Source organism: Rhea americana, unplaced genomic scaffold (assembly GCF_003343005.1).
Source record: "Rhea americana isolate MKP2758 unplaced genomic scaffold, rheAme1 scaffold_101, whole genome shotgun sequence".
Lineage (NCBI taxonomy): Eukaryota > Metazoa > Chordata > Aves > Rheiformes > Rheidae > Rhea > Rhea americana.
Window position 1 is genome coordinate 543,418 of NW_028185051.1, and position 25,438 is coordinate 568,855.

A 25,438-nucleotide genomic window follows, 5' to 3' on the forward strand; every position below is an offset into this window, starting at 1 on the left:
GCAGAGAATGAAGTACACCACATATCACTGATACTGATAAATCCAATCATATTGGCAAAGAATCAGCCTAGTAGCAGAATTCTTAGCTTTCTGATTTTCAAAGTAAAAGTTATGTTTCTTTTGTCTTGGAGAAAGATACTCAACATATAGCAACTCCAGATGGTTTAATCCTTGAATTAAAACAATTCTATGTTTTTCACCCTGTAGAGCAAGGGTAAAAAAGTTTATAAAATGGGACAGATGATACTGTAATATGCATACTTTTGGTTTCTTCATTGACATTTTTTTTCCCTCTGCTCACAGTGCAATTAAAGAAAATAAAAATGCTTCAGAAATTGTGAAAACAGTGAATTTATTGATCACATCCTTGAGCACTGATTTTCTTTGGGATTATATGACCAGATGTTTTGAAGACTGTTTCAGGTGACTATGCTATCAAATGACAGTGCACAAAAAAATATGGCCTAAGAGAAATCTGCGTAAGATAACAGAGAAACTTTTCTGAGGGATTTAAATACTATTAGAGCAATGATAAATGTTAGGTGTATATGTTACATCCTAAAGTAATTCAAGAATGCAAAGAGTAAACAATTGCAAAAGAACTAGCGAACTGAGGAACAAATTACTTTCAAAATAGTGTTTGAAGGGCAGAAGAGTTTGGAAGGGGAAGTGGAAAAGGCAGATATTCTTTTCTTTGTTGGAAAAACAAATGTTTTTGAGGGAAAGCAAAAAGATATCTCTCTCTTTGTCTCATTYTAAATATCAGAAAAAAGATTATACTTCCAAGTAGTAAGATTATCTATAGATATTCAAGTAGAAAATTACAAGTCCTTTAGCATCCCACATACAAGCTGTAATGTCGGTGATTTTTTGACAATGTTTTACTTCACTGTATTAGGAACCTGCTTCACTTTACTTCAGAGTTCCTAGCTGTTCAGTGTTTTGTGCTGGTTTAGTTGAAGTTGTTTTATTGTGACAAGAATGTTGACAGGAAAAAAAGCTTAAAAATGTTTTTCTCAATGCCAGAAACAAATCCACAAAGATGAGGTATCCTCTTGAAAGTGTTAGCGCTCCTCCTACAATTTCAGAGCTCTGCACACTGTTAATGTTTCTGCTCGATGTCATTCCTTTGGTAAGACAACCTGAAGTTAACTATTTCAAAGTTAGATACTTAAAACAAATAGTTTGTATTGTGACTACCTAAATGGAAAGAGGCAAACTGTTATAAATGAGCATGTGCATGGTACGTTCTGCAAACTCATATGCTTACTTGTTTACAGCTACCCTTGTGGTTGCCTAGCAAAATAATTTTTTTTTTTGCTTTTTTAAAATGTGGTGATTCTATACAGGAACCTGAGGTTTGCCTCTTTAAATAAATCATTTCCTGTGGATATTTTGTCTTTTAGTAGGTGGCTGACAATCAGTGCATTTTTAGTGTGGTTCAGTGTTAATCATGTAGACCAAAGAAAGAAGGAATAACATTGAAGCAAGTTTATACAACTTAACCATGGATGAACTATTTTTTTTCATTCCTTAATCAATGTTGCTAGACATCTGAATATTAATGAAATTTCTGATAAGCTACTTAACTATTTTAAACAATGCTTATTTATTTTAGGAACTCTACTCTGAAGTGCAGACTCAGTACCTTCCACAGATGCTTAGCTATATGGTGCAGTCTCTCCTGGAAAACATGGAAACACTAGATTTACCAGAACTCACTCATGCCTTAAAGACTTGCTTTAAGGTGCTGAGCAAAGTGCAAATGCCGCCTTCCTATCTGGACATTGAGACAGGCAGTGGAAATGGGGTAGGTGCTTCTCATCTACTTACAGATGTTTAAAATTTAGTGATATATTTATTTTAAAATGTTAAGTCTCCTATTCTAAATTACATCTAGATGATAACTGCAGCAATAAACAATTTTTCAAAACTTATCTTCTGTTGCTCTTCCAGAGCTCTTTTATGCCTGGTAAATCTTACTGTGTATCTAATTCTATACTCCTTCACTGTCATAATTCAAATATGTTGGTCTTGTCCAAAACTGAGACTATAATCCTACCCCTTGGAAAGAGTGTGATCTTTCTGGTGTTGCAAGAGATTCAAGTTCCCAGATCAAACCCAGCTTTACAGCTGTTRAGGTCTGTGAAGGTCCAACCATATGAACATTTAATACAATGTGGTATTATTTGGATGCAGAAGACAGTTACAGGGAAYGTGGAATAGATGGCATAAAGCAGTTACACAAACACAGCCTTCCCAAGGTTTGCAGTAGAATAAATAAATGCATCCAGTTAGAAATAATCAAACATAAAGAATAATGTCCTAGCAATGGACTGGTTTTAAGGAAGCACTTTCATTTGCTACAAATCTGTTGTTACTGATCTGTCGGTGTTTGAGTTGAGGTATGTGGACTGTGCAAACGTATATTAGGTTTAATGCAGTTGAACTGATTATCAATAGCCATATGTCATTTTGTAAAAGTAATCTGTATTACAAATTACAAATATTACAGGGTTTTCTTCAATTGTTGTTCCCCTGTGCCTGCTACAGTTCTACATATTTTAAAATGACCTCCGCAGTGCCATATTAACTAAAAGTTACGTTCCTGTTCCAGAGCCCGGTGAAAAAGGAAATTGGGGACATAACCTTGGAGACTAAGTCTGTGCTGCAGGAAGAGGATGAGACTCCCTTCCCTCCCCTAAAGTCAGAAGACAGTGGCATTGGTCTAAGTGCTTCTTCCCCAGAACTCTCTCAGCACTTAGGGCTGTCAGCTGTAACCCTTGAGAGAGATGATGTATGGAAAAAGGGGGGGAGCATTCAGAAGACTTTGCATTGTGTCCAAGAGCTGGTTGCCAAGTTTTCCAGTAAATACATTTTTGGTGTGCAGTTGCAAGAAGCAAGTAATGAAAGCATCTCTGCAATGCACCTGAGTGGAAGAGAGAGAAAAGAGAATGGCTACAGACTACCTGAAAGTGCTAGCAAGAAAAAGAGCCCATGGGAAGCCAGGCAAATCGCTGTACCTCAGTTTAAACARATGCTTTCGGATTTATTCTCCGTTCGAGGATCACCGTTCAAGCACAAAATTTCAAATTCCTTTTCTTCTGACCGCAAGCCTAGCAGTAAAAAGGAAAAGAAGGAAGAAGAATGGGACTTGGAGCAAGCGATGCTTGTCCTGGGACCCCTTAGAGGAGACTGCAAGGAAGCTTTTGCTGCAGCTTGTCACCTTTTGCTGGATTGTACCACATTTCCAGTCTATCTTTCAGAAGAGGAGATGGAACAGTTGTATCTGTCTCTATTTCAGATTCCTGGTAAGAGAAGATTCTTTCGCTGGACAGCTTCATCATTTGAGGAAGCAAATAGCAGTATTAACTCAGTCACTTGCAAGAGATATATTTAGTGCCAGCAGTAATGCCTTTCAGGCTCCAGGCAAGCTGCTTATGAATTCAAAACTTACCAAYACCAGCATGCGTGGGTTGTTTGTTTTTTGTCTTTGAGCTGAGGGAATATTTTTCACAAGATTTTAAATTTGCTTTCTTTTGAAAGCTTTCACTACAAAACTTGTAGCTGAAGGGATGAAAAGGCTTTCTGACATTTCTTTCCTCCCTTCCCACTAATGGAGGAGTTTATAAGGTGGAGGAGGAGTTTCAGGACAAACAAAAAAATGGGATGTAACAGAGAGAAGGATCTATGGTAGATGGAGAGCTGGAGCCTTAAACAATAGCAGAAGTAAAACAACTCTTTCCTAACCCTCTGTCTAATTGGAGGGCCTGTTCTGGGAATTCAAGTTCATTAGCTTCAGCAGGAGCAATAATCGGCCTGAAGGCTAGTTGGCAGGATAGGTTTGCAGTGAATGGAGAATTGGGAAACTAGAAATTTGAATTCTCTTTCTGACCTCAGTATGGATTTCTGCCATCTTAATTAGTAAAGTGATGATACTCTTGTCAGCTGCACGGGTGAGTGGTCTGCTTGATATTGATACTTTTGCATATTTGCAGAGCTTTTCATGTGGTCAGTAATGGAGCTATACTTGCTTTCATAATTTTGTGAGTTTTTGGAGTATCATCTTAGGATCTATAGAAGCTTGTTTTCAGAATTATTTTCTACTACACAGCCCAAAAAGGGCAGTAAAAGTCTGAAGCCAGAGAAGAGAACCTTTGATGATGGACTGGTTTGAATATCATCTACAGAAGATGTCTAGTGTGGAGAATGAATTGTGTTCAGTTTGCTTCAGTGGCAAAGCAGTTAAAACATTTGGCTTTGAAGCCAGAGGTATGAACTCATACTGGAGAATGTCTCCAGCTAGGCATAAATAAAACTATATCGGATTATTCATTCAGGAAAGGCAGCAGTGGCTTGATTTGATGCTAGCTGTATCTGTTCCTGGAGTGCTTCTTGGTTATTGAAATGATACGCTTCAGTGCTACCCCAAAGAACCTCTTTAGCTTAGCAGACCTTTCTCATTATTTTTGATAATGAGAATAGCAGCTGTAAAAACTAGCTGTGAATAAACAAATTTGAAAGTAGAAATCCACTAACTATTGAAATACTGAGGTCCTGTAAGAGCTTCCTGCTAGGAGTCATAGAGTAAAAAGTATAACTTGCTTTGAGAAGAGTCCTTCTGAAGTAAGAGATCTTTATGATAGAATCAAAGTTGAGTTCAGGGACTTCATTTTGTCTTTTGGTCCTGTAAGCTTGCTTGAAGAAATTTTGGATATATGACCCTAACCTTTAGATTATTCCAAAATGTTTTTCTCACTTACCTTCTGAGGTTGTGATGCCAGCTTCCCTCTGTGGCTGAAGTCCCTAATGACGATTTGCTGTTGTGTAAATGACTGCTACGTTCAAAATGTGTCCATCTCCACACTGCTGGAGGTGATCAACCATTCCCAGTCCCTGGCACTTGTGATAGAAGATCGAATGAAGAGGTACAAAATTTCTGGCCACAATCCCTTCTTTGGAAAGCTGCAGATGGTYACCCTTCCTCCCATTGCGCCTGGAGTTCTAAAGCTCATCTCAGAGAAAACAGATTTCTACCAGGTGTCAAGCTTTTTTTTGTTGTCTTGTTTTTACTGCCCAAGTACACACTGCTTTTGGGGAGCAGGGAGGGAAGCAAATGTTACTAGCATGAATGATTGGGAAATGTCTGTTTTATAGTGATGTGCACTGCCTTTGCCATTTTTCTTCCACAAGTACTTGAGAGCAGTTGTATTCTTATTCATGTGCTTTATAGTAGGATGTTCAAAAGTGGTTAGCAGTTTGAAAATTACTAATTGGTTTTGTGCTCAAATTCTTGGCGGGGGGAGCAAGTTGATTTCTGACTTGAAGGTTAGGTTTCATCAGCTTGAAAGCTTCATTTGGAAAACTTTGATACCCCTTTAAGGTTTCAGATGAGAGTTTATCTACTTCAAAGATACTTTTCTTCTCCTGAACATTTATTGAGATTAGTGTTAGTCTGAAGGTGGGTTCCAAGTTTGGTTTGGTTTCTATGCTTCCAGCTACTCATATATCATCTGTTAAGTTTTGACCCAGAAAAAGTAGGAGTACTTTCCTCAACTTCTGGTGCACGTGCACCTGAATTACGTGTTATCCTAGGGTAGGAAAGCTGCATTCTTTAGGTCTGATTTTATGACCTGCATTCTTGCTCTTTGCTAAACTAAGAAGATTTGGAAATCCCTTTCAGTGCTTATGTAATAAAAAGCTTTTAAGTCAAATAACAACATTTGACAGTTATGTTGTTTGTTGTTGTTATTGTTCCCTAGAGAATAGCTTGTGTGCTCTGGAATCAGTTGAACAAAGAGACACGGGAGCATCATATTGCCTGTGTGGAGCTGTTCTACAGACTGCACTGCTTAGCACCATCAGCAAATATCTGTGAAGATATTATCTGCCATGCTCTTTTGGATCATGATAAAGTAAGTCCTGTATTCTCCAAAGCTCCTTCATCAGTGTAGAGTTGTTCCAGTGCTCCCCAGACTGCCCCCAGTTGACTTCTAGTCCAGTTTGGTCTCGCATGTTCCCTGTCTCTTCAAAGTCCTATGCTCTGTCCTCTCCATTATAGTTCCCTGTGACTGATTCATCACGAGACTACTGCTCAATTTAGTCACTGGATACAGTTCAGTCAGACTAGAGCATTTTCAGTTTTGGCCTAAATCTTATGAAATCTAAAAGCTTGTAGTCTTTTGTCAATATTTTCCAAACAACTCAGCTCTACCAATAACCAATAAAGAGCATTTTGCTTTGCGTTAATTTTTCTAGACTTCATATTCCAGCAAAACATTTCATTACCTTGTATGTATATGTCAGCATAATTTTGACTGCTATAGTATTTAGTAGTTCTTATAATGGCTGAGCTATATTTAAAGTGAGCAAGTTCTTAATTTTGCTACTTCCCTAGGTTAATAACAGAACGGTTCTTTCATAATTTGTTTTATTTGCAAGTGCCTTGCACAATAAAATTCATAACAGTATTCTTCAGTTTTAGGTATTGTCTTCACATCTTTGTTCTTGTAATTTTTAAACCTAAAAAAAAAAATTTTTGATACCTGTTCAAACTTTTCAAGCAACATTATCAATAAAATGCTGCCTGATATAGCGGTCTCTTCCCATTGGTCAACTAACTTTTAAGCCTTCTTAATTCCAAACCAAGACTAAAATGTTTATACACAAGAGTGCTGAAATACTTTTTTAGAATACTGATGTATCTTTTTCTGCTTGTAGAAGCGTTGTGACTGATAGGTTTTGATTTTGCATTCATTCATGGGTATGCGAATTCTGTTGTTTTAGTCTGTTGCAAAATAGAGAAGTGTTCTCAGGCTACACAAGAAAGATTGCTAGTCACCTACACAATGACTGTTGTTCTGTTAAAGGTTTTTAAAATCGCTAAAACTTGATCTAGTGATKAATGCTGCAAAAAATAAATATTTGTCTTGTTTTCATGTGAAGGGGACAAGGCTTGAAGCACTGTTCAGATTCTCTGTCATGTGGCATCTGACCAGAGAGATCCAGGGCAGCAGAGTGACTTCTCACAATCGATCCTTTGATAGGTATTTTCCGTCTCCATTTGCTTAGGCTTGTGTGTATCTATTTCATTATATTATACTTAGGTATGTTATCCTTTTTCTGGAAAGGGAAGAAGTTCTCTGCAGAGCCGCAAGAGCAAAATGAAGATCTTTAAATTCCTTGATTTATTGACTTCGACTGCTCTGTGTGCATAGCACACTTAATAGCTTTATTTCTTGTCTGGAGGAAGTTCCTGTAAGAATAGAAACAACTTCATATATGAAAAGTAGTTTGTGTACTGATAGATTTCTGCATAGTAGGCGTTTTTTCTCTTGATGGATTAGGTTGGATTTTTTCCAAAGAAAATAAAACCTAGAACCAGCTATTTGCACCAAAAAACAATTTTAGTCTTGAATGAGTTCCTAGTTGCAAGATGATAACCTTTTTCAAAAATGGGACAGAAGTAGTAAAGTTCTTTCTAAACACGTGGAAAAACTTTTAAAATATACTCTTGTTCTAGATTGTGAATGTGTATGTATGGCCTTGCTTCTACAAATGCATGCATACTTGAATTCAACTCAGGAAAATGCTGGACATAATGAAGTTACTGTTAGCAGATATGAGCCGTTGTCCAGTGCTTGCTTGAACACACACTAAAAGAACATTGTTTTAACGTGCTGTCTGTTCCCTACCACTATTTTGTTGTTTGCATTAACCTTTTTAGGACTTTCAATTGTACTTCTTCATTCTGATTTCTCCATTCAGGTCTCTGTTTGTGGTACTGGACAGTCTCAATTGTTCAGATGGCGCAATTGGTGCCGCAGCACAGGGCTGGCTGATCCGTGCTCTTTCACTTAATGATGTTGCACGGATTCTTGAACCAGTCCTGCTGCTGCTGCTTCATCCAAAGACACAGCGCACCTCCATCCACTACATCAAACAGAAAAATTCAGCAGGTAAAACTGTTCTTAGACTGAAACTGTAACTGCTGATGTAGCATGACATACTCCTGAACACTCCCTGAAGGTAGTTGCTGAACTGTGATGGCCTTCCAATAAAATGAGTTGTTGTCTTGCAGCAGTTCCATAGATCTCTTTTTTTGTCTAAGTACATTTAGTTATGCTTAAAACAGAGTTCAGGAGTAAGTCATGCTAGTTCAAGGCCTAAGGACCATTTTTGTCACAGTGGCTGCACCTACACTGTTGGTTTGGAGTGCCTCCTGCTTTGCTCTGGGATCTTGTCCTACTCATCCCCATCCCCAAATGATCCACACTGCATGTGTGTTCACTGTTCACATGATCCCTTCTCCAAAAACTAGGTCTCCAAATAAACAAAATCTAGGAGAAGTTTGGTGGCTATGTCCATTCAGGAACTGTTCAAGTAGACGGAATGGACAGACGAATCATACTTTCTCTGCCCTGTCTTATTCCAGCAGACCATTCACCCTCATGCCAGATTTCTTTATTCAGTATATGCCTCTTAGTGTGATCATGGAGGAATCATTTACAAAAAATAGTTGGAGATGCTCTGAGGTACATCTTGCAGTTCTGGTCATACTCCACAAAAATCTAATTTTGTTAACCTCTGAAAATTAAATGTTTTTTGTTCAAAGGAGATCCGTGTTGAATCAAGAGGAGAGCTGAGTCTTTGTGGCATGTGATTTGAGGTATCCCAGAGCTAGGGTGTAAAAGCAAGGGGAGGTGTTTGCAGCTGAAGGTGACTTCCATCCACCATGGTAGGGCATATTTGCCTTGAGGGGCTAAATTTGGCAGGTGGAAGGTAAATGTCTGTTTTAAGACCCATAATGAGAACTGTTATGAGCTACATATGGGTATGTGACAGATGTGGAACAGACAAGTGGTGTGGCAGAGGCCTGTGGAGGAGTAGCTGAAGAAAACTGGGATATATATGGAGCCAGGTTGTATACTCTGAGTGCAAGGTCCTGTGAAGGCTGGCAGATCCATCAGGTTGGGGATTGCTGGAAGTGATGTGGATATGAGACACCCTGCACCAGTTTATCCAAAGAACCAAGGTTGTTTCCTGGAGTAGATCATGAGGCACGGAAGTGGCCAGTAGTTCTGTGTAAAAGAAACTTCTGTGCCACCTGTCTCTCTCATTGCTGTTAACTTGTCTGCTTCCATAATTGTTTTTCTGTTTTGATTGGCAAGTAATTAGACAACAGACATTTCCAGTATCCAAAGAGAGCCATTTATTATTAGATGCTATGCAAACATGGAGCTAATATATTCCTTCTTAGTTCTGCTGCATGTAATTAGAGAGGAAAAAATAAGTGAGTGTTTCGGTTTCTTTTGTTTTTATTATTAAGAGTTAATTACCCTAATCACTTCCTTACTGATCTCAAACTTTCTATGTTCAGGAAACATTAAAAAAAAAAGTCACATCTGATTCATCATAGTACAAGAGAAACAACACTTACTTTGTGTTTTGATCCTGTTCTATTACAATTGGAGTAGGTTAGTATTGTTCCACTACTTGTTTTGTTTTGTTTTGTTTTTTGAGGAAAGACTTTTTTTGGGGGTGGGAGAAGCTGGGTTTTTTCTTCCCCTATTGATTACAGTTAACAGCAAAATAGGGCAGATGTGCTACTTGATTATTGTTGTTATTTCTCTTAAACTGGTTAATTCAGTATAGAGCATGTTCTGTGTAATGGCCAGTTATACATTTTTTTTTGAATGTGTTGGGTTTTTTGTTTTCTTCCAGCAGATATACATGACTGGCTTTGCAAGAAGAAGGTCTCTTTGAAAGAGTCAGTTGGTGCATCTGAGAGCAATTCTGAGGAAAACCTTCCACTGAGCCAGTTCACTACTGTGGATAGAGAAGCTATTTGGGCAGAAGTGGAAAAAGATCCAGAAAAGCCCCAGTTAAAAACTGAAGAATCTGAAAATGATACCTCTTGTAATCCAGTAGCTTCACATGAGGCAGATGGTGAGCAAGATAATAGTGAGCACACAGAATCAGCTGACACCAGCACAGGCCATGATAGTGAAAATACCTCCTCTTTTTCTCCTTCTCTGGAGCTACAAGAAGTGACCAATGAGGAAAAGGATAGTGCTGCAATGGATTACAAAGAGAGCACAAAGCATGCAAGTTCCCTCAATGCATTCCTCCCTGACAGCTCCATATCCAGTGTAGCACTAAATCTTGTGCGTGCTGACTCTGAAAGAACTCAGGCATCAGAATCTTTGTCAAGTGATGAGGAAGTAGATTTGGAGCTCCAGGAAATTACCAATTCTAGGTTGCTCAAGCAGCAGAAAGAAAAACAGGAGATGATTGAGACTTTGTTCAAACATATGCTGTTATATTTGCAGCCTTATGATTCCAGGAGGGTATTGTATGCTTTTTCTGTTCTGGAGGCAGTACTCAAAACAAACCCCAAAGAATTTATTGAAGCTGTAGCTAGTACTAGCATGGATACTAGCTCCACAGCACATTTGAACCTCATTTACAATCTTTTAGCTCGCCATCAGGAAGCTCTTGTAGGACAAAGTTTCTACGGCAAGCTTCAGACTCAGTCCCCAACCATGTGTCCCCATTCTCTCCTAATAGAATTGCTTACTTATCTTTGTCTGAGTTTTCTGCGCTCATATTATCCATGCTACTTGAAGGTCACGCACAGAGATGTGCTTGGCAACAGAGATGTTCAGGTAAAAAGTGTGGAAGTCCTGATTAGAATGATGACCCAGCTGGCTAATGTGGCAAAGTCGGCAGAGAATAAGAATCTAGAGTTCATACACAATTTGCTAGAAAGATGCAAAATTCAAGAGTTTGTTCTTCTTTCTTTATCTGCATCTATGTACACAAGTCAGAAACGGTATGAACTACTTATGGCAGATGCGGTTAATAATGTTTGTGAAGAAGAACTCTTTGAAGAGATCCTAATCAACTTTGGGCGTGATCAAATATGGAGCGAACACCCACTCCAGATTGAGTTGCTGAAGCTTTTGCAGGTATTGATTGTCTTAGAGCACCATCTTGGGCAGACTCACGAGGAGCAGGAGAATCAACCAGACCTCTCTAAGGAATGGCAGCAGGCTCTTAATTTCCAGCAGGCCATCGGTGCAATGCAGTATATCTATCCGCATCCAATAACTTCACAGGGATTGTTTGTTTCTGCTGTTGTTAGAGGCTTGCAACCAGAGTATGGTCATGGGATGCATCCCACTTGGGTAGGCTTAGTTACATGTTCCCTGCCCTATTTTGGGAGGTCCTTAGGCTGGACAGTGGCACCATTTGTTGTACAGATATGTAAAAACCTGGATGAGCTTGTCAAACAGTATGAAAATGAAACTGTGAAGACATCTGTGAAAACATCAGCAAGGTAAGAGTCTGCAGTGTGGGATTTGTTATGCTGAAGCCTTTTTAAGGATATTTTTATTTCCCCTTATTACAGGGTAGTACACATTAAGTTATTCTGTTTAGTGCTGTGGCTCCCAAAGTTTGGTCTTCAAACTCTGCTGCTATGCAGGTGTCTGTCTCTTGCCGTAGACCAACATGGAGGATGTGTTTTTGCAGCAAGGCTCATTGCAGTTAGATGAGGAAGGAAAGGGGACCAGCAGCAAGAATGCTGTGATATTTCCTGTCCCCTTCTGTCTGCTGTCCCAGGGAAAAGAAGTTCCTGGTTTTGAAAAGGCTTGAGTTTTGCAGGACCTACTGGGAAGAGAGACCCTGGAAAAGAAAAATACAGTATTACTCTCCAGTACAGGCAGTAAGGAAAAGGAATATGGAAAAAATGCATAGATGTCAAAGATTTMTGGTGGGGTGGAGAATAATGTTTTAAAAGATCTAGACAAGGAAATGGGGTTATCCAAGCATAGTTTCTGAATCCTCTGTCTTGGTAGTACTGTCTGGCCTTTCCAGTATTCCTTTAACTATTGAATAGAAGCAGATCTCTATTGGAGATGATAACCTCTTGACCTGTTAAGCTTTTTTTTTTTTTTTTTTTTTTTTTTTTTTTTTTTTTTTTTTTTTTTCTCCAAAGCTTAACTTCCAAAAGAGAAAATGTTACACCTGATTACCCATTAACCCTTTTGGAAGGTCTGACAACAATTGGTCACTTTTGCCTTCTGGATCACCCTAATCAAACTAAAAAGGTAACTGCTTAATGTCCACCACTTTCTCAGTAACTTGGCACAAGTTCATCACAGTGTGCACGCATGTATTGCTCAGAAGTGAATATAAGTAGTAAGAGGGAGCTGATACAAGAAAGGTAACCTTAGAGAATCCTAATTGCATACCAGAAGAAGAGAACTAAGTGAATATATAAAGAGTGGGACTGAACTTCATTTTTTACTGGAAGCAAGCAAGGTTAGTTTTAAGCATAAGAAGTTTAAGATGATCTGGGTCATGCACATATTAATCTTGTGCAGCTTATTTACAGTTGCTCTGTCAATAAGTGTCTTTTGGTTTTTTTTGAGTTGGGCAGATAGTGATAACATGCTTTCTCTATGTTTTTTTATTTGTCCCAGTAACATAACAAAAGGATGTTATCCTAATATACAATTTCCTGACAAACTGATTCTCTCTATGCCAAAATAGTGATCAGAAAATTCTTGTTGTAGCAGTATAATTCAGAAATATAACAGCTGAATTATTTTTAAAGCTGTCRTTCTAAAAGATGCTCCTAATTACAGAAAAGGAGCGGTGAGTCTGCAGTGCATTATTTTAATATTAGTATTTTTGTTTTTCTAGTCATCATGTGTAGCTGAACACGCAAACCTGAGAAATGCGAGGAACGCCATTTTGGAAGAACTGCCGCGTATCATTAACACTATGTCTCTTCTTTGGAGCATTATAAAGAGGGAAGATTCTCAAAAAAGGCCAATTGACTTCTTTGGAACAACTAAAGCCTCTTCTTCAGTCTACTTCAAAGCAACCAAAGTAGGAGTTCTTTTAAACTGCTGTATGTCACATCTTTCTTACCATCCCTTCCCTCACTCGGGCATTTTACATAAAGTTCATAAGAATAGTTTTGCCATCCTCAAAACAGCATTATGGCACAAAGATTTTTTGAGAAGCTCTTAGAAGTTACTTAGTTGTCTGCCTACAAAAGCAGGTTTGCATTGTTCCTTCTACCTGTCTCCTCATWTAAAGTCAATGGAGAGAAAATCATTGTGTTAATGAACCACTACAGTTGTTTAAATTTAGATTAGTATGTTTAATAGTARTTCAGTTCTCTATTTTTTCCTTTTTTTAATGATTCCTAGTAAAATAATAAAATTAATTTTCCACAAGCAAGCTGTCTCAGAGCCATTAAGCATCTGARTAATAGTTGGTATCTGAAAAACATCCAGTTTGGTCTTTTAATTTACAAACATTGATTCTTACAAAAGGCTTCAAAATGTATTGAAACACATAGTAAACTGTAAAAGGAAGGATATTTCAATCATTTTATAAACATAGTACTTAGTTTCCTAAAGAAGAGTTAAAATTCTTAACTTCTCTTAGCAGATCAAGACTCTATTCTAAGCTCACATCTTTTGTATCCTTCAAATCCTTTTCATTCTTTGAGATGTTTTTAACTTTCTGTTCATTACAGAACAGCTCTCTTTACTCATTTAAGTAGTCTGCATATTCTTCTGATGTTAAATTTATAAACACCTGATGGAATAAAAATACTAGATTCTGCCTTCTTTCCTTTAGATGTTGGTAAATTGTAGTGAAAAATACTTGGAGGAGAAGAGAGAATATACTATAACAAGAAGTTAGTTTTTCTGTTTGCAGTCTGTTTTCCAAAGTGTATATCTGCCTTCCCTAAGGAAGAAACACTAACTTATGAACAAATTATCAAAAGTAGCCTAACTGCCAGGCATATAAAAAGATTCTTTTGCTGCTGCTGTTCTTTTCTGAATATCTTTATAAAAGGAAAAATAGCCAAAAAACATAAAAACTTGTATGACTCAGCCTTTGCCTTACAAAGTTTAGCGATAATAAATCTTTTTTTCCTCCCCTCTGTAGACATTAAAAACTAAAATATTAGACTTTCTGAATCCACTGACTGCACAACTTGGAATCCAGTTGATGGCAGCAATTGCAGCAGTATGGAACAGCAAGAAACCTCATAGAAATCAAAATAAAATGAAGGTATGGGTTGCTTAGTGAAATAAAGGTATGCGCACTTAGTTTTGCCATGTAAATGTTGAATTTATATGACCAGTTCTGAACTCTGGTCTTGTTCTGAACTTCTTTACAAGTGACACAGGCAAGTCAGTAAATAATCTAAAAAGTTCTTACTAATACATAATTTTACAAGCATCAGGAATACAAATAAACCAAAAGAAGTAATCAAAGAAAAAGTACAGTGTGGCAGTGTGGCAGTTCAACACTAATTCTTTAATATTGGGTTATAATTTTAGGACTATGATTTGCCAGTTTTACAGTAAAGAACTTGGATCAGCTCCACTTCCAGAGAAAGATTTAAGACAGTATTCCCTGGGACTCAGCATGGGTGCTGAGTAAGAGACTTTCTCTTGTGCTTTCACTTGGGCACACTGAAATTGCTTTGATGAAGGTGTTGAAGACAATCCTGATATGGAAAATTGTTGCGTGGTTGATTTAACTTGTCTAATTWAAGTTTTGCGTAAGTGTTAACATGTGATTAGTCTCACAAAAAGCTGTTTTTCAACTTCATATTTTGCTTGGTACAGTAATGTATCTGACTGAGGGTATGAGTGTTTTCTGTTGTGTTTCTCTTTTTGTCAGATTATACCAGCGGCTAGTGTATCTCAGCTTATTCTTGTGGACTTGATATGTGCACTTAACACATTGAAAGTTGATACTATATTACAGCTAGTCAAAGAAGTAGTCAAGAAACCATCACAAATCAAAGGCGAAGAGGTAACTGCCAAGATATTTCAATTTTATTAATATATTCTATTCTAGTTCTATTTCAGGGTGTCTTTAAATACTGTTAGAAGAAAACRTATTTTTTAAAAATATGAATTATTTTCCCTTAATAAGGTAGGTTTTCCAGAATGTAGGTTTCTGTTCAGATCCATCAAACTGAGTAGGTTCTTCAGAATATTTTGCTAGAGAAGTTGCTGGTAATGAAAAACTGTGGAGTCCTCCAGTACTGAAGAAGATGACAAAGTTTTATAAAGCTACTGCAAATGTAAAGCTCAGTGACACCATTCTATATCCTTGCCCTTAGCTGAACTGTTAGAAAGTCTTCCACATTGACAGTGCTATTTTCTGACTGGCATTCAGGGAAGACAGTTTTGCTGCCATGCATGGCCTTGCAGGCTCATTTAGCTCTGAAGAACTGTACTGGATATTCAGAAGTAATGTACCACTTCTGAACGAGGGTCCTCTGTTTAAAAAAGCTGAACTCCCTCACACTGCTGTATAAATGGTGGTATTATAGTTGGTTGCCTATTGAGAGTACAAATGTCATCTAAGAAGACATCTAGACTTCTCATCTAACATAAGTACTGAACAATTTGGTCTTATATTTGAGGGTGAATAATTACATTTTTGCTTTTGTCTTTCAGAAATCTTCTCTTGTAGATATTCCGGTGCTGCAGTTCAGTTATGCTTTCATTCAAAGGTAATTCAGTGATTATAGAAAAGGATTTTCTGTTTTACCCTAAATGTTAYGGTAAGAATTAGCATTACTGTTTTAGTTTAACTTTGATCTTTGTGGTGCTGTGGCACAGAACACCTTAATGTTGGGAGTCGTTATTGCCACTTCATTACTAAGTGACAGGCACAAAATAACTGGGCTCTGTCATTATGTTCCATAGATCTGTTGATAATGCCTGTCGGAAAGTCACATTTCATAGTAATATTGAGCAACGTATTTCAAACAGTTCATCTCATTAGCAAGACACTTGTATAGGTTCTTACGATATTTCTCTCCCTTATCCGCTCTGTGTTGTCAGAGTAGTGAATAGAAAATGCTAAATTTTATTTCCAGTCTCCTCAGAAGGATACAATAGAATTACTGTCAATCTAGTCTGCACTGGAAACATAAGAAGTCAGACAGCTTAGGGGCAATAATCCTTTGATCAAAACTACTCATCATGTAATTGACTTTTTTCATATGGAAGCCCTGGAATACAGGAAGCTGTACAATATATGTTATGCAATAAGCAAGGGTGATAAAAGTAAACTGGCATGCAATGGAGGGGTTAGTTAAGCTTATTCCTTTTATTCTCCTTGAAGACCCACCAGTTTTACAGTGCTGGTGGACATGGGCATAGCAGCACATGCTGCTCGCTTGTACTGATGTATGCATATTGCCTGTGCTGCCAGCAGATATTTGCCACACTTTTGGATCAGTTAGGAAGGGACAGGATCTAAAAGACTAGCCTTGGTGGAAGCTTTTAGAATCACAAAGTTACATGTATGGGTTGTGGATCTTTTGGGTTTTGTGTGTGTGTTTGGGGAGAGGTCTCTGAACCCTAACTTCAGACTTGTGTTTTTTTTTGGTTTTTTGTTTTTTTGTTTTTTTTCAGACTGCCTGTTTCAGCCTTGCAGGAGAACTTCCAGTCCTTATTAGGACTTCTGAAGGAGTCTGTGCAGTTGAATTTGGCTCCTCCTGGACACTTTCTGCTTCTCAGGTGCAACGTGAGAGAGAATAAGGTTTATAGGTACATTGAGTAGACCTGACCAGTTACTAACTTGAAGTGAATTATGTTCCCACAGTATTCTGAATGACTTTGTGACTAGAACACCTACTCTGGAAAACAAAAAAGACCAAAAAGACTTGCAGGTACAGTGTATACATGTATACTTTGGTCTTCTACTTAGATTTACAGTACCAGATTAATGAACTGAAAGTAGAGATGGTATGAGCCATACTTAGTATCTGAATTCACCTGTGCTTTCAGAACATGTGAATGTGCATCCAAATGTTGTGGCTTAGACCTGATAAATATGAGAGAGACAAATATGAGAGACTTGATGCATAGAATGTCTCTAACAAAATTTTGCCAAAGATATGTGAAATCAGTGGTAGCTCTGGAGTGTTCAAAGCTGTTTGAGCATTTTTTATAATTTTTCTGTTTAAATCATAATGAAAGCATGATATCATGAGTTCATATCATATATGTAAGTACTGAAACCACAGAACTATCTAGGGAAATTAGTAGCATAGTTATCCTTAAAGCTCATAGCTGGGCTTGGCAATGTGAATGACTGTCAGCTCACCTTTTATGTAAAGAAGGGGTGGAGAACAGGATTCTCTTCCTTTGCTGATCATGCTTTCACCAGAACAGTTTAAGCACTACCCACATATGTGCAGTGTTGGCTCTGAGCCAGCATAATGCAATGAGGTGAGATAGTGTTATGGTTATAGTACTTTTGTATGCCAACAGAGAAAATGAATCTACACTTCTGCTTCAGAGACTGGCCAGTAAAATGACAATGACAATAAAAATACTATTTTGCCATCTTACAGCCTCTTTACAAATGACCTCTGCTTTTAGCTGGATACTTGGGGCTACTTTTCCCTAGAATTACCAGTTTTTTATTTCATTGAGAATGCAATGTGTTAAAATATGAAGTCCTGCATATAGTTTGATGCTACTAACACTGATATAAAGACTGAAATATGATCAGGTGGATTCCCAGAAAATAAAACTGAGCATTCTTCTGACACAATGGTCTCCCAGTATAAAGGGAAGAAAAAAGTGAATAGCTGCATTGTCTGAAAACAATATTCAAAACAATACAGACATTGGTACAACATTTCTGAAGGGCTGAACAAGTCAGATCGTGTCTTTGACTGGTGACAGCTAATACACATACAATGTAATGGGACTGAKGCTGAATAGACAGTATATTAGTGGTAATGGCTTGTGTGCAAAATCATAACTAGAATCTTCTTAATAATCTAACCTAATGTTTTTTCCTGCTTTCTGTTTTCTTGTCCACTTTTATTTGAAGTGAGCAGTAGTGTGTTATCTTGAGAGCACAGATTAGAGATGTATTTATGTTTCTAAGATACGCATAAAAGTGCCTGCTTTAGAACATGCTGACAAGTTGCATATAAAAGTGACTTTACTGGATTGACCAGATGATGGTAGCTTTCTTCTGATGCCAGATTGTCTGGTTACATTATAGGAGGTGACCCAAAAAATCTTGGAGGCTGTAGGGACAATTGCTGGTTCTTCTCTGGAACAGACTAGCTGGCTGAGCCGGAATTTAGAGGTGAAAGCTCAACCTCAGATTTCACCAGATGAATTCAACACTGAAGATGTGAATGGTAACATGGTTTTGTCTGATCTTCTGCTACTTTCTATGTGCTGCTTAAGTTAACTGAAAAGTACAAGGTGTTAGAGAGTGTGTAGTCCTTGTGAGAAGGAAGTAATTCAGACATAAAGTAAAATAAAAAAATGCATTGTACTCCACTAACAGTGCCAGCCTAAGCAGAACTAATAAATATCTGCAGATTCTGTATAATACAGAAGAAAACTTGCTGCAGATGCATGCAGTACCTGGGAAAGAACAGCATGGGGCATGAGGTATGTCATCCTGGCAAGATCCCCAGAAGCATATCATTGTAATACCAATATGCAAATAACAGTTCTGCTTAGAAAGAAAATTGGCAAACAGCAAAGTTTAAACATATTTTGTCTGAAGTGCAAAGTAGATGATTTCATTTCTTATAGATACATCAGTGACACCATCTTCAATGGTTTCTGCATCTGCTCCTTCAATATACAGTGTCCAAGCTCTCTCACTCCTTGCAGAAGTAAGTAGGAACCAGTTTGTAGTTGCTGCTCTCATCTATTGGGTGGTTATTAATTGCTGTTGTTGAGCAGGGGAATACATTAGATTTTCCCATTAGATTAAACGGGAGCTTGAATCTTTAGTTAGACATCCTCTGCACACACACATACTATCCTGAAATACGACATGCTCTGTCCTTTTCTCAGAAATACCTACTGTAGATTTAATAAGACATTCTTTTCATTTTTAAGGTTCTTGCTTCTCTCTTGGACATGGTTTACCGGAGTGATGAGAAGGAGAAAGCTGTGCCATTGATTTCACGTTTGCTTTATTATGTATTTCCTTATCTACGCAACCACAGGTGATTTCTCTTGTGCCTTTTCTTAAGTCTGACTTTTTGAGCATACTGTAAGACTTGTCTTTGTTTTCTTTTCCTTCTGCTCATGAGTGTAATAATTAAGGGGAACAGTTAGGTTTGGAGACTAGATGTACAAAACTTCATCTAAATAATTTTCTAATTTAGTCATTAACTCCATGGGACAGGCAAGTCCCTCAGTAGTTTCATTATCAAATATAAGTTTTACCCAAAAAGGGAAACTTCCTCTATGAGCCTTAGCCCTATAATCTCCAGTGTCAGAAAACTGTCGAATCACACTCAGGAAGAGCTTCTCCCTCCACTCACTGTAGAAGGTCTAGGGAGCTAGGCACAGTAAGCTAAAATAAACCCCTGGGATTGCTCTTTTCCCTCTACTTGCTGCTTACAAACGTATACCTCCCAGTTGGAAGAGCATAGGCAGTGAGAACTCCTTGCTGGTAGGAGTTTGTAATAATTGTTTTGACAAGCTACTCATACATGAAGTCACTGAGATTGTCAGTTATTCTATGACTGTTATTCCAAGATGTGTTCTGTGCCTTAGTCGTCTGTGATCTTGCATATTGAATGATGAGCCATCCTCTACGGTAGGATAATACAAATCTTTCCGTTTGGGAATATATCCAGTATATGCAGGAAGCTAATGCTAATAATACCAGATCTCTCTTCAGCATAGACCACTAAGAGTGATCTGTCAACTCTGTCATACCAAACATTTGTGGAACAACTACCCTGAAAGAGAGTTGCACTCCTAAATCACGATTGGTGTCTAGAGGCTTGTCAGTGCTACAGCTCCCAGTGAGAKAGCTAACTGCCTGCTTTGAATCTGTATTTTGCTAAAGAGACAGAGCTATTGGAGATAGACAGACTCATTGCCATGTTATGAAATGAGTTGTGTTTTTATGCTTTTAGAATCGTTTTTCTGACTGTTCCATCTCCTCTAATGGATGATCAGACTTCAAGATAATACTTGATGGTTATGTTTACATTAGCTATCCATCAGAGCAGTAATGTGATTGTGAAGTGAATCCTCTGAATTGTCTCTGTTTATGATAAGTTGGTTCAGTTCTCCAAGCAGTTTTGTTGCTCAAACTAAAATCCTTTTGGAGGGAATTAAGACAGAAGCCCCTTTGCAAATGTGACCCAGTAGGGCTTACTAGTTCCTGACCTTGCTGCCAGGAGGAGATCTAGAGTGTACCTACCTCACATGGGCCAATAGAAGGCATTCAAACCTGGGATATCCTGAAGCTGTTCTTGTGTTGTGGGCCAAATAGGCTTGCTTTCCACTGCAGGCCCTCAGTTCTTCCTTGCATGTATCAATATACATGTCTGTCTGCTTCTTCTTCCTCATCCTTCCACATTTCTGACACATAAACCCTTCCAACTTCACCAGCCCCGTTGCTTTTCCCCACTACTAAAAACTGTTGCTTTCGTTGCCCTATTGCTTTTCAGTTTCTGCCATTTTGACACCTACCTCTTCTGCCTCTTGAGAAAGAAGAGTAACAAAGAAACAAAGCTGGTCCCTTCCAAGCTTACTGATTCTATGATTCTATGAAAGCCACTGTGAAAGTGGGCAAGAGTTTCATCCAGAGTAGTCTGGATGAAGACTAGGACAGCAATCAGAGATGAGCAGCACAGCAGATATGTGCCYGTTACAGAGAGCTAGAAGAAATCTGCAAGTAGGAGGAGAGAGGCAAGCCTGCAGCCCATTTCAGCTCAAGTTTGAGGATCGCTGTGTAGTAGTATCTAGAGGAGTGCATGCTGTCCCTGAACCCCACAGGAAGGTCTGAACAGGGGCACGTCTAGGGACACTTTTCATCCGTGGACCCCTTTCTTTCTCAGAACTGGCCTGAGCACAGTTGTCAGTTAAAACCCAGGTATGTGTATAACCTCTCTCCACTCATTTTATTGTAGGTTTGTGAGTGAATAGTGAAACGGGAGTTGCAGTGGATGTCCCTCTATCTTGTTCCCACTGTGGGCAGGAGGCAATATGTACCCTAAGGGGCTATCTTGGAGCACYCAAGGGCCAAAACAGCACTGCAGAGGAAGAAAGATAATAGAAACGTGGTAGAAAGGCTCTTACAGAATGCTCAGCAGGGCTGACATGGCCCACTTGATACCAGGCCAGCAACACTCAGAAGTAGGAGGCTCTGAAGAGGTGGGAGTGGCAGCCCCTGCAGGAGGTCTGGCCTGTGGGTATCCCCTGTCTATAGTTGCTGGGCAACTGGCTGGAGGAAGAAGCTTTGCCTGCTGCTGAGGGCTGACCTCAGCATCCTGTCGTGGCTGGTGTGCGGGCAGTCTGCAGACTTCCCACCCACGTGCACCAGTCAGGTTGGAGGGTGAGGTGCAATAAGAGACTATTGACRTGGAGGCTGTAAGGGCCTCTCCTGACCTCTTCACTCCCACAAGTATGCTAGTTGGGCCACATTAGCCAAAYTTATTAATTTTGTCTTCCTATGGACTCCATTGGCCCACAAGAGAAMATAAGTGTTATTCCTTCTCTCTCCTGCTTCCCTGTTTCCGTTCTTATAAGGTATGAACCATGTTTTCCCCACGAACTGAAACATTTTGTTGTTTCATCTATATGGTGGTCAGTTCCTGTTTAGCTATGGGTGCTCCTCCCATCTAGGGTTTTGGCCTTTCCTTAAGGCTCCCCTTTGTATTTATGTTTGGAAATGGGGCCAAGCTGTGGGATGGGACAGCAAGGCACTGGGCTGGTCACAAGACCCATTGTGAGATGGGAAGATTGCAGTCCCTCCCCAGACCCTGCCTAGTTTTTCAGCTAGAAGCCTAGGAGATGTGTGATATCCTCTGACAGCAGTACAGTATAGCACTTTTCCCATAGTGGCAGGAGGAGGCAGAAGAAAAAAATTTCTTGCTGTGAAGGTTTCCTTTCCATTCTCCAGTGCCTTTTCAGCTGATCCTGCCTTTCAGCTGATCGTGCCTCATGCTTCCCCCCCGTCTTTCTCCCAGCTTCTGCTCACAGATATCCTAGAAACTAAGTTCTCCTTTCTCTAGCAGCTCTCTGCCAAGTGGCAGCAAGCAATCCGCCCCGTTCCTTGCCAGTCCTATTTTCCTGTGTTACGGCTGCTGCTATGGTAGCCATTATTAAGCTTCTCCTTCTCCTAGCTGCTGTGTTTTCCTGAACAGACCAGTTTATACCAAGGCTTGGGAGAGCATCAACCACAGCTTAGCAAAAAGGGGGGAGGGGAATTATCCCAACAGATATCTAAATATATCTGTCAAAATCACCAGCAAGTATGCTATAAAGAGCAAAAAAGAGTGTAGAGGGTCAATGAAGACATAATCAGAGTAACCGAGGATGTCTAAAGACAGGTAGAGCATCACTGGGGAGTGAGCAAGTAAAGCTAGCATACCTCAGGGTGTAYCAGGGTATGACAGCATTTCCACACTCTCAAGAGGGATGGATCAAAAATGATAGAGAGAAATTYTGGGAAGCTGTTCCTTTTTAGTTGTCATGTTGGTGCCTTTTCCATTGGAGCTGGTACAGTGTTTTCAGCCTGCTTCCCTCCCTCCCCAAATCAGTCAGCTCCTTCATCTATGGTATGTTTGTCACCCTTGTTGCCTGGGACATATACCATCCCAGGCATGCATTCAGTGTTCCCAGTGTTTGCAGCAGGCATGGAGAACTGKGCACACAGCTGCCACTGAAACAGTTCCTGAGAGTGCTGGTATCTTGCTGCTGTCCTGGGCCTGCCAGCTTGCAATGGCTGCGAGCCACTCATTCCATCTCTGCCTTGTGTGCGGAAACAGCGTGGTTAAAACTGGCATGGGTGCCGTTGCTGTCAGGATGTGGCCTTGTGAACTGGTGCAGGGGATAAGTGGCAGCTTCTGCAATGTAAATAGAGATTCAAACAGCCTATTTTTTCTTGCAAAAAAAAGATACTACCATCCATTTCAACCTAAGACTGACTGTTCAGAAGAAATGAACATCAAGAGTCCTGATAAAGTTGCTGAGATGCCTWCAGCTCTCCCTTGATAGTTCTCCAGTGTTGCCCTGGCAAGGCCAGCAGTCTTTGCAATTTATGCAGCCAAAACTGATGTCATTTGCACGTGCTGCTCAGCAGTTAGAAAATAACSTTTGAGCCCATCTGCTTGCCTCTGCCCTTCCCAGATTGCAGGAGTTAAGGTGCAGARCTCCAAAAAAAGGCAGTAGCTTTCCTCTTGAATATGTAGGGGCTGCTGAAATCTTGTGTGAGTGCGTGGTGCCAGCTCATGATGACCCTCATGAGTACCTGCACCCAATGCTATTCTTCCCATGCCTCAAGGACAACACATTCCTGCTAGTCTGGGCTCTTCCCCCAGGCCTGAAACCTCTGCTCAACAACAGTCACTGTAGTAAGGATTCCCAGGAAGCCGTTTGGCTCTGTGTCCTCRTGGAAACCAAAGTGTCAGGGTCCTTCCTTCCTTATTCCTGCTACTTTAGGCTTAAGCCTCTCACTGCTGCCCTGCTGCGCCTCACAAAGCGTGTTACCCAAATTCAGAGCGGGATAGGACATGGAGCAGCAACAGGAGAAGCAATACTAGAGCTTGTGCGAGACTTTATACACACCAGTGTTATCTGAATGACAGACAAATCTGCAGAGAGGGGCCTGCTGACAAAAGATGCAAAAGCTTGTAGGAAGCTTCCTTTTGAGAAAGTTTTTGAACCACATCTATATGGAAGACGTGCAGTGTTGTGCTGTAGTACATTCAAACTGAAATTAATTCTCCAAATGAGGAGAACAGGATGAGCATCTGCACAAAATACTGTAAATGGGATGAGCTTTTGCACAAACTGCTTTAATCTACTGATCTCTTACTGCACTGAGTTACGAGCTAATATAAAGATAGCGTATTACTGAGGGAATTTATCCAGAAGTTCTGGGAAACCCAGTTTACTTTCTGGCTACATACGTTTAATTAAAAAAAAAAATACACATTTATATCATTATTATTCTTTTTTTTCCCAGTGCCTACAACATTCCTAGCTTTCGTGCTGGTGCTCAGTTGCTCAGCTCATTGAGTGGATATGCCTATACCAAGCGAGCCTGGAAAAAAGAAGTTCTTGAGCTGTATATGGATCCAGCTTTTTTCCAAATGGACACTTCRTGCACTCAGTAAGGCATGAGATTATAGTACTCTGATTTTATTCTGAATTTGCAAAGAAAGGCTTTAAAAGAGACTGGACTAACATTGAAAAAATTGTGTTGTGCTTTACTACAGAATATGATAATGTTAAAAGTAGGACCCAACAACTAATTCTACTAAATATAAGTACTTACATGTGCATTACTGTGCAGAAGAATAAACTTGTTTTATGTTGATTTCCCCTTAGTAATTTGGGAATTGCATTTAATAGAGCCAAAGAGCATAGAATGCAGTATATGTTCAAAACATATAAAAGTCTGCATATTGAATACAGTTTGGAAACTGTTTCCTTGTATGAAATGTTTGACCAAAATCTTTTCTGTGATTAATCTATCTTGTTATATGATTCTTTTCATGTTTTATTCAGTTGGAGATCCATTATTGATCATCTTCTAACACATGAGAAAACTATGTTTAAGGATTTGATGAGTGAGTATCAGCTGCTGATAACTTAATTCTATGTTAATTTGAAATTTGTTGAAATTTGTACTAAGGTATCTGTAAACTGTAGACTATGCAGTATCTGTAATTATGTTGTCAACTTTATTCGTCACTAAAGCYTGTGCTGAACTAACTGTCTGTAATATTTCAATGTTGTCTAAAACACTTAAGTATTTTCTCTCCGTAAATGTTCATGTTGGGCTTCTGTATATTTTGCCATAATTTTAAATTGCTCTAGCATTCATGATCTTGTCAGCCAGACTTTGCCTGGCTTTGACCCTGTCTGAATAATGGTACAGAGTGGTGCAGCAGCACAACAAACCTTTGAGCAAGGTGCTTTGACCTCCTATTCAGGCTTGAGGAGAGTGTAGAAGAATAACCTCTGGGGGAAGGCGCAGACTAAGACTATTAAGTCTGCCTGGAGCTCTGAAAGAAAGAGTAGGCTACAGTCTCTTATTCAGATCTTTTAAAAGAATGACTGAAGGGATACAAAGCAAGGCTAATGCATTCAGTTTTTCTTTTTTAATAACTATATATTTTTAAACTCGCCAACCATCTCAGTTTTTTCTCAGCAAGTCTTAGAGCTTTGACGTCACTCATCTATGGGTTTGCAGGACTGAAAAGAGGGATATTTGCATACGCGAGGGCAGAGATGTGCTTAAAATACTGGACAGCCTCGCTGGAGTTGTAGCGCTTCTGTCACTTCATTTTTCCTGCTAATCTGAACAGATCTGGATCAACACGATTTTATTATTCTGTGTGGTAGACCTTAACATAGTT

The 25,438-nt window shown here is 39.2% G+C and overlaps 1 protein-coding gene across 2 annotated transcripts in view; it reads left to right on the forward strand.

The window, feature by feature from the left end:
* Positions 1–25,438, forward strand: part of DOP1B (DOP1 leucine zipper like protein B) — a 50,931-nt gene that overhangs the window by 21,255 nt on the left and 4,238 nt on the right. Inside the window, exons 11-31 of one of the 2 annotated variants that reach the window (XM_085304673.1) lie at positions 304–423; positions 1,027–1,132; positions 1,619–1,810; positions 2,618–3,311; positions 4,772–5,040; positions 5,763–5,915; positions 6,946–7,046; positions 7,768–7,958; positions 9,727–11,341; positions 12,002–12,113; positions 12,712–12,900; positions 13,978–14,103; positions 14,722–14,856; positions 15,510–15,565; positions 16,476–16,580; positions 16,666–16,732; positions 18,085–18,226; positions 18,633–18,715; positions 18,945–19,054; positions 24,040–24,186; positions 24,585–24,646. In XM_085304673.1, the coding sequence (XP_085160799.1) occupies positions 304–423; positions 1,027–1,132; positions 1,619–1,810; positions 2,618–3,311; positions 4,772–5,040; positions 5,763–5,915; positions 6,946–7,046; positions 7,768–7,958; positions 9,727–11,341; positions 12,002–12,113; positions 12,712–12,900; positions 13,978–14,103; positions 14,722–14,856; positions 15,510–15,565; positions 16,476–16,580; positions 16,666–16,732; positions 18,085–18,226; positions 18,633–18,715; positions 18,945–19,054; positions 24,040–24,186; positions 24,585–24,646 (4,775 nt within the window). Of the gene's footprint in view, positions 1–303; positions 424–1,026; positions 1,133–1,618; positions 1,811–2,617; positions 3,312–4,771; positions 5,041–5,762; positions 5,916–6,945; positions 7,047–7,767; positions 7,959–9,723; positions 11,342–12,001; positions 12,114–12,711; positions 12,901–13,977; positions 14,104–14,721; positions 14,857–15,509; positions 15,566–16,475; positions 16,581–16,665; positions 16,733–18,084; positions 18,227–18,632; positions 18,716–18,944; positions 19,055–24,039; positions 24,187–24,584; positions 24,647–25,438 lie in introns of both variants that reach the window. The other variant, XM_085304662.1, reaches the window with a different exon arrangement.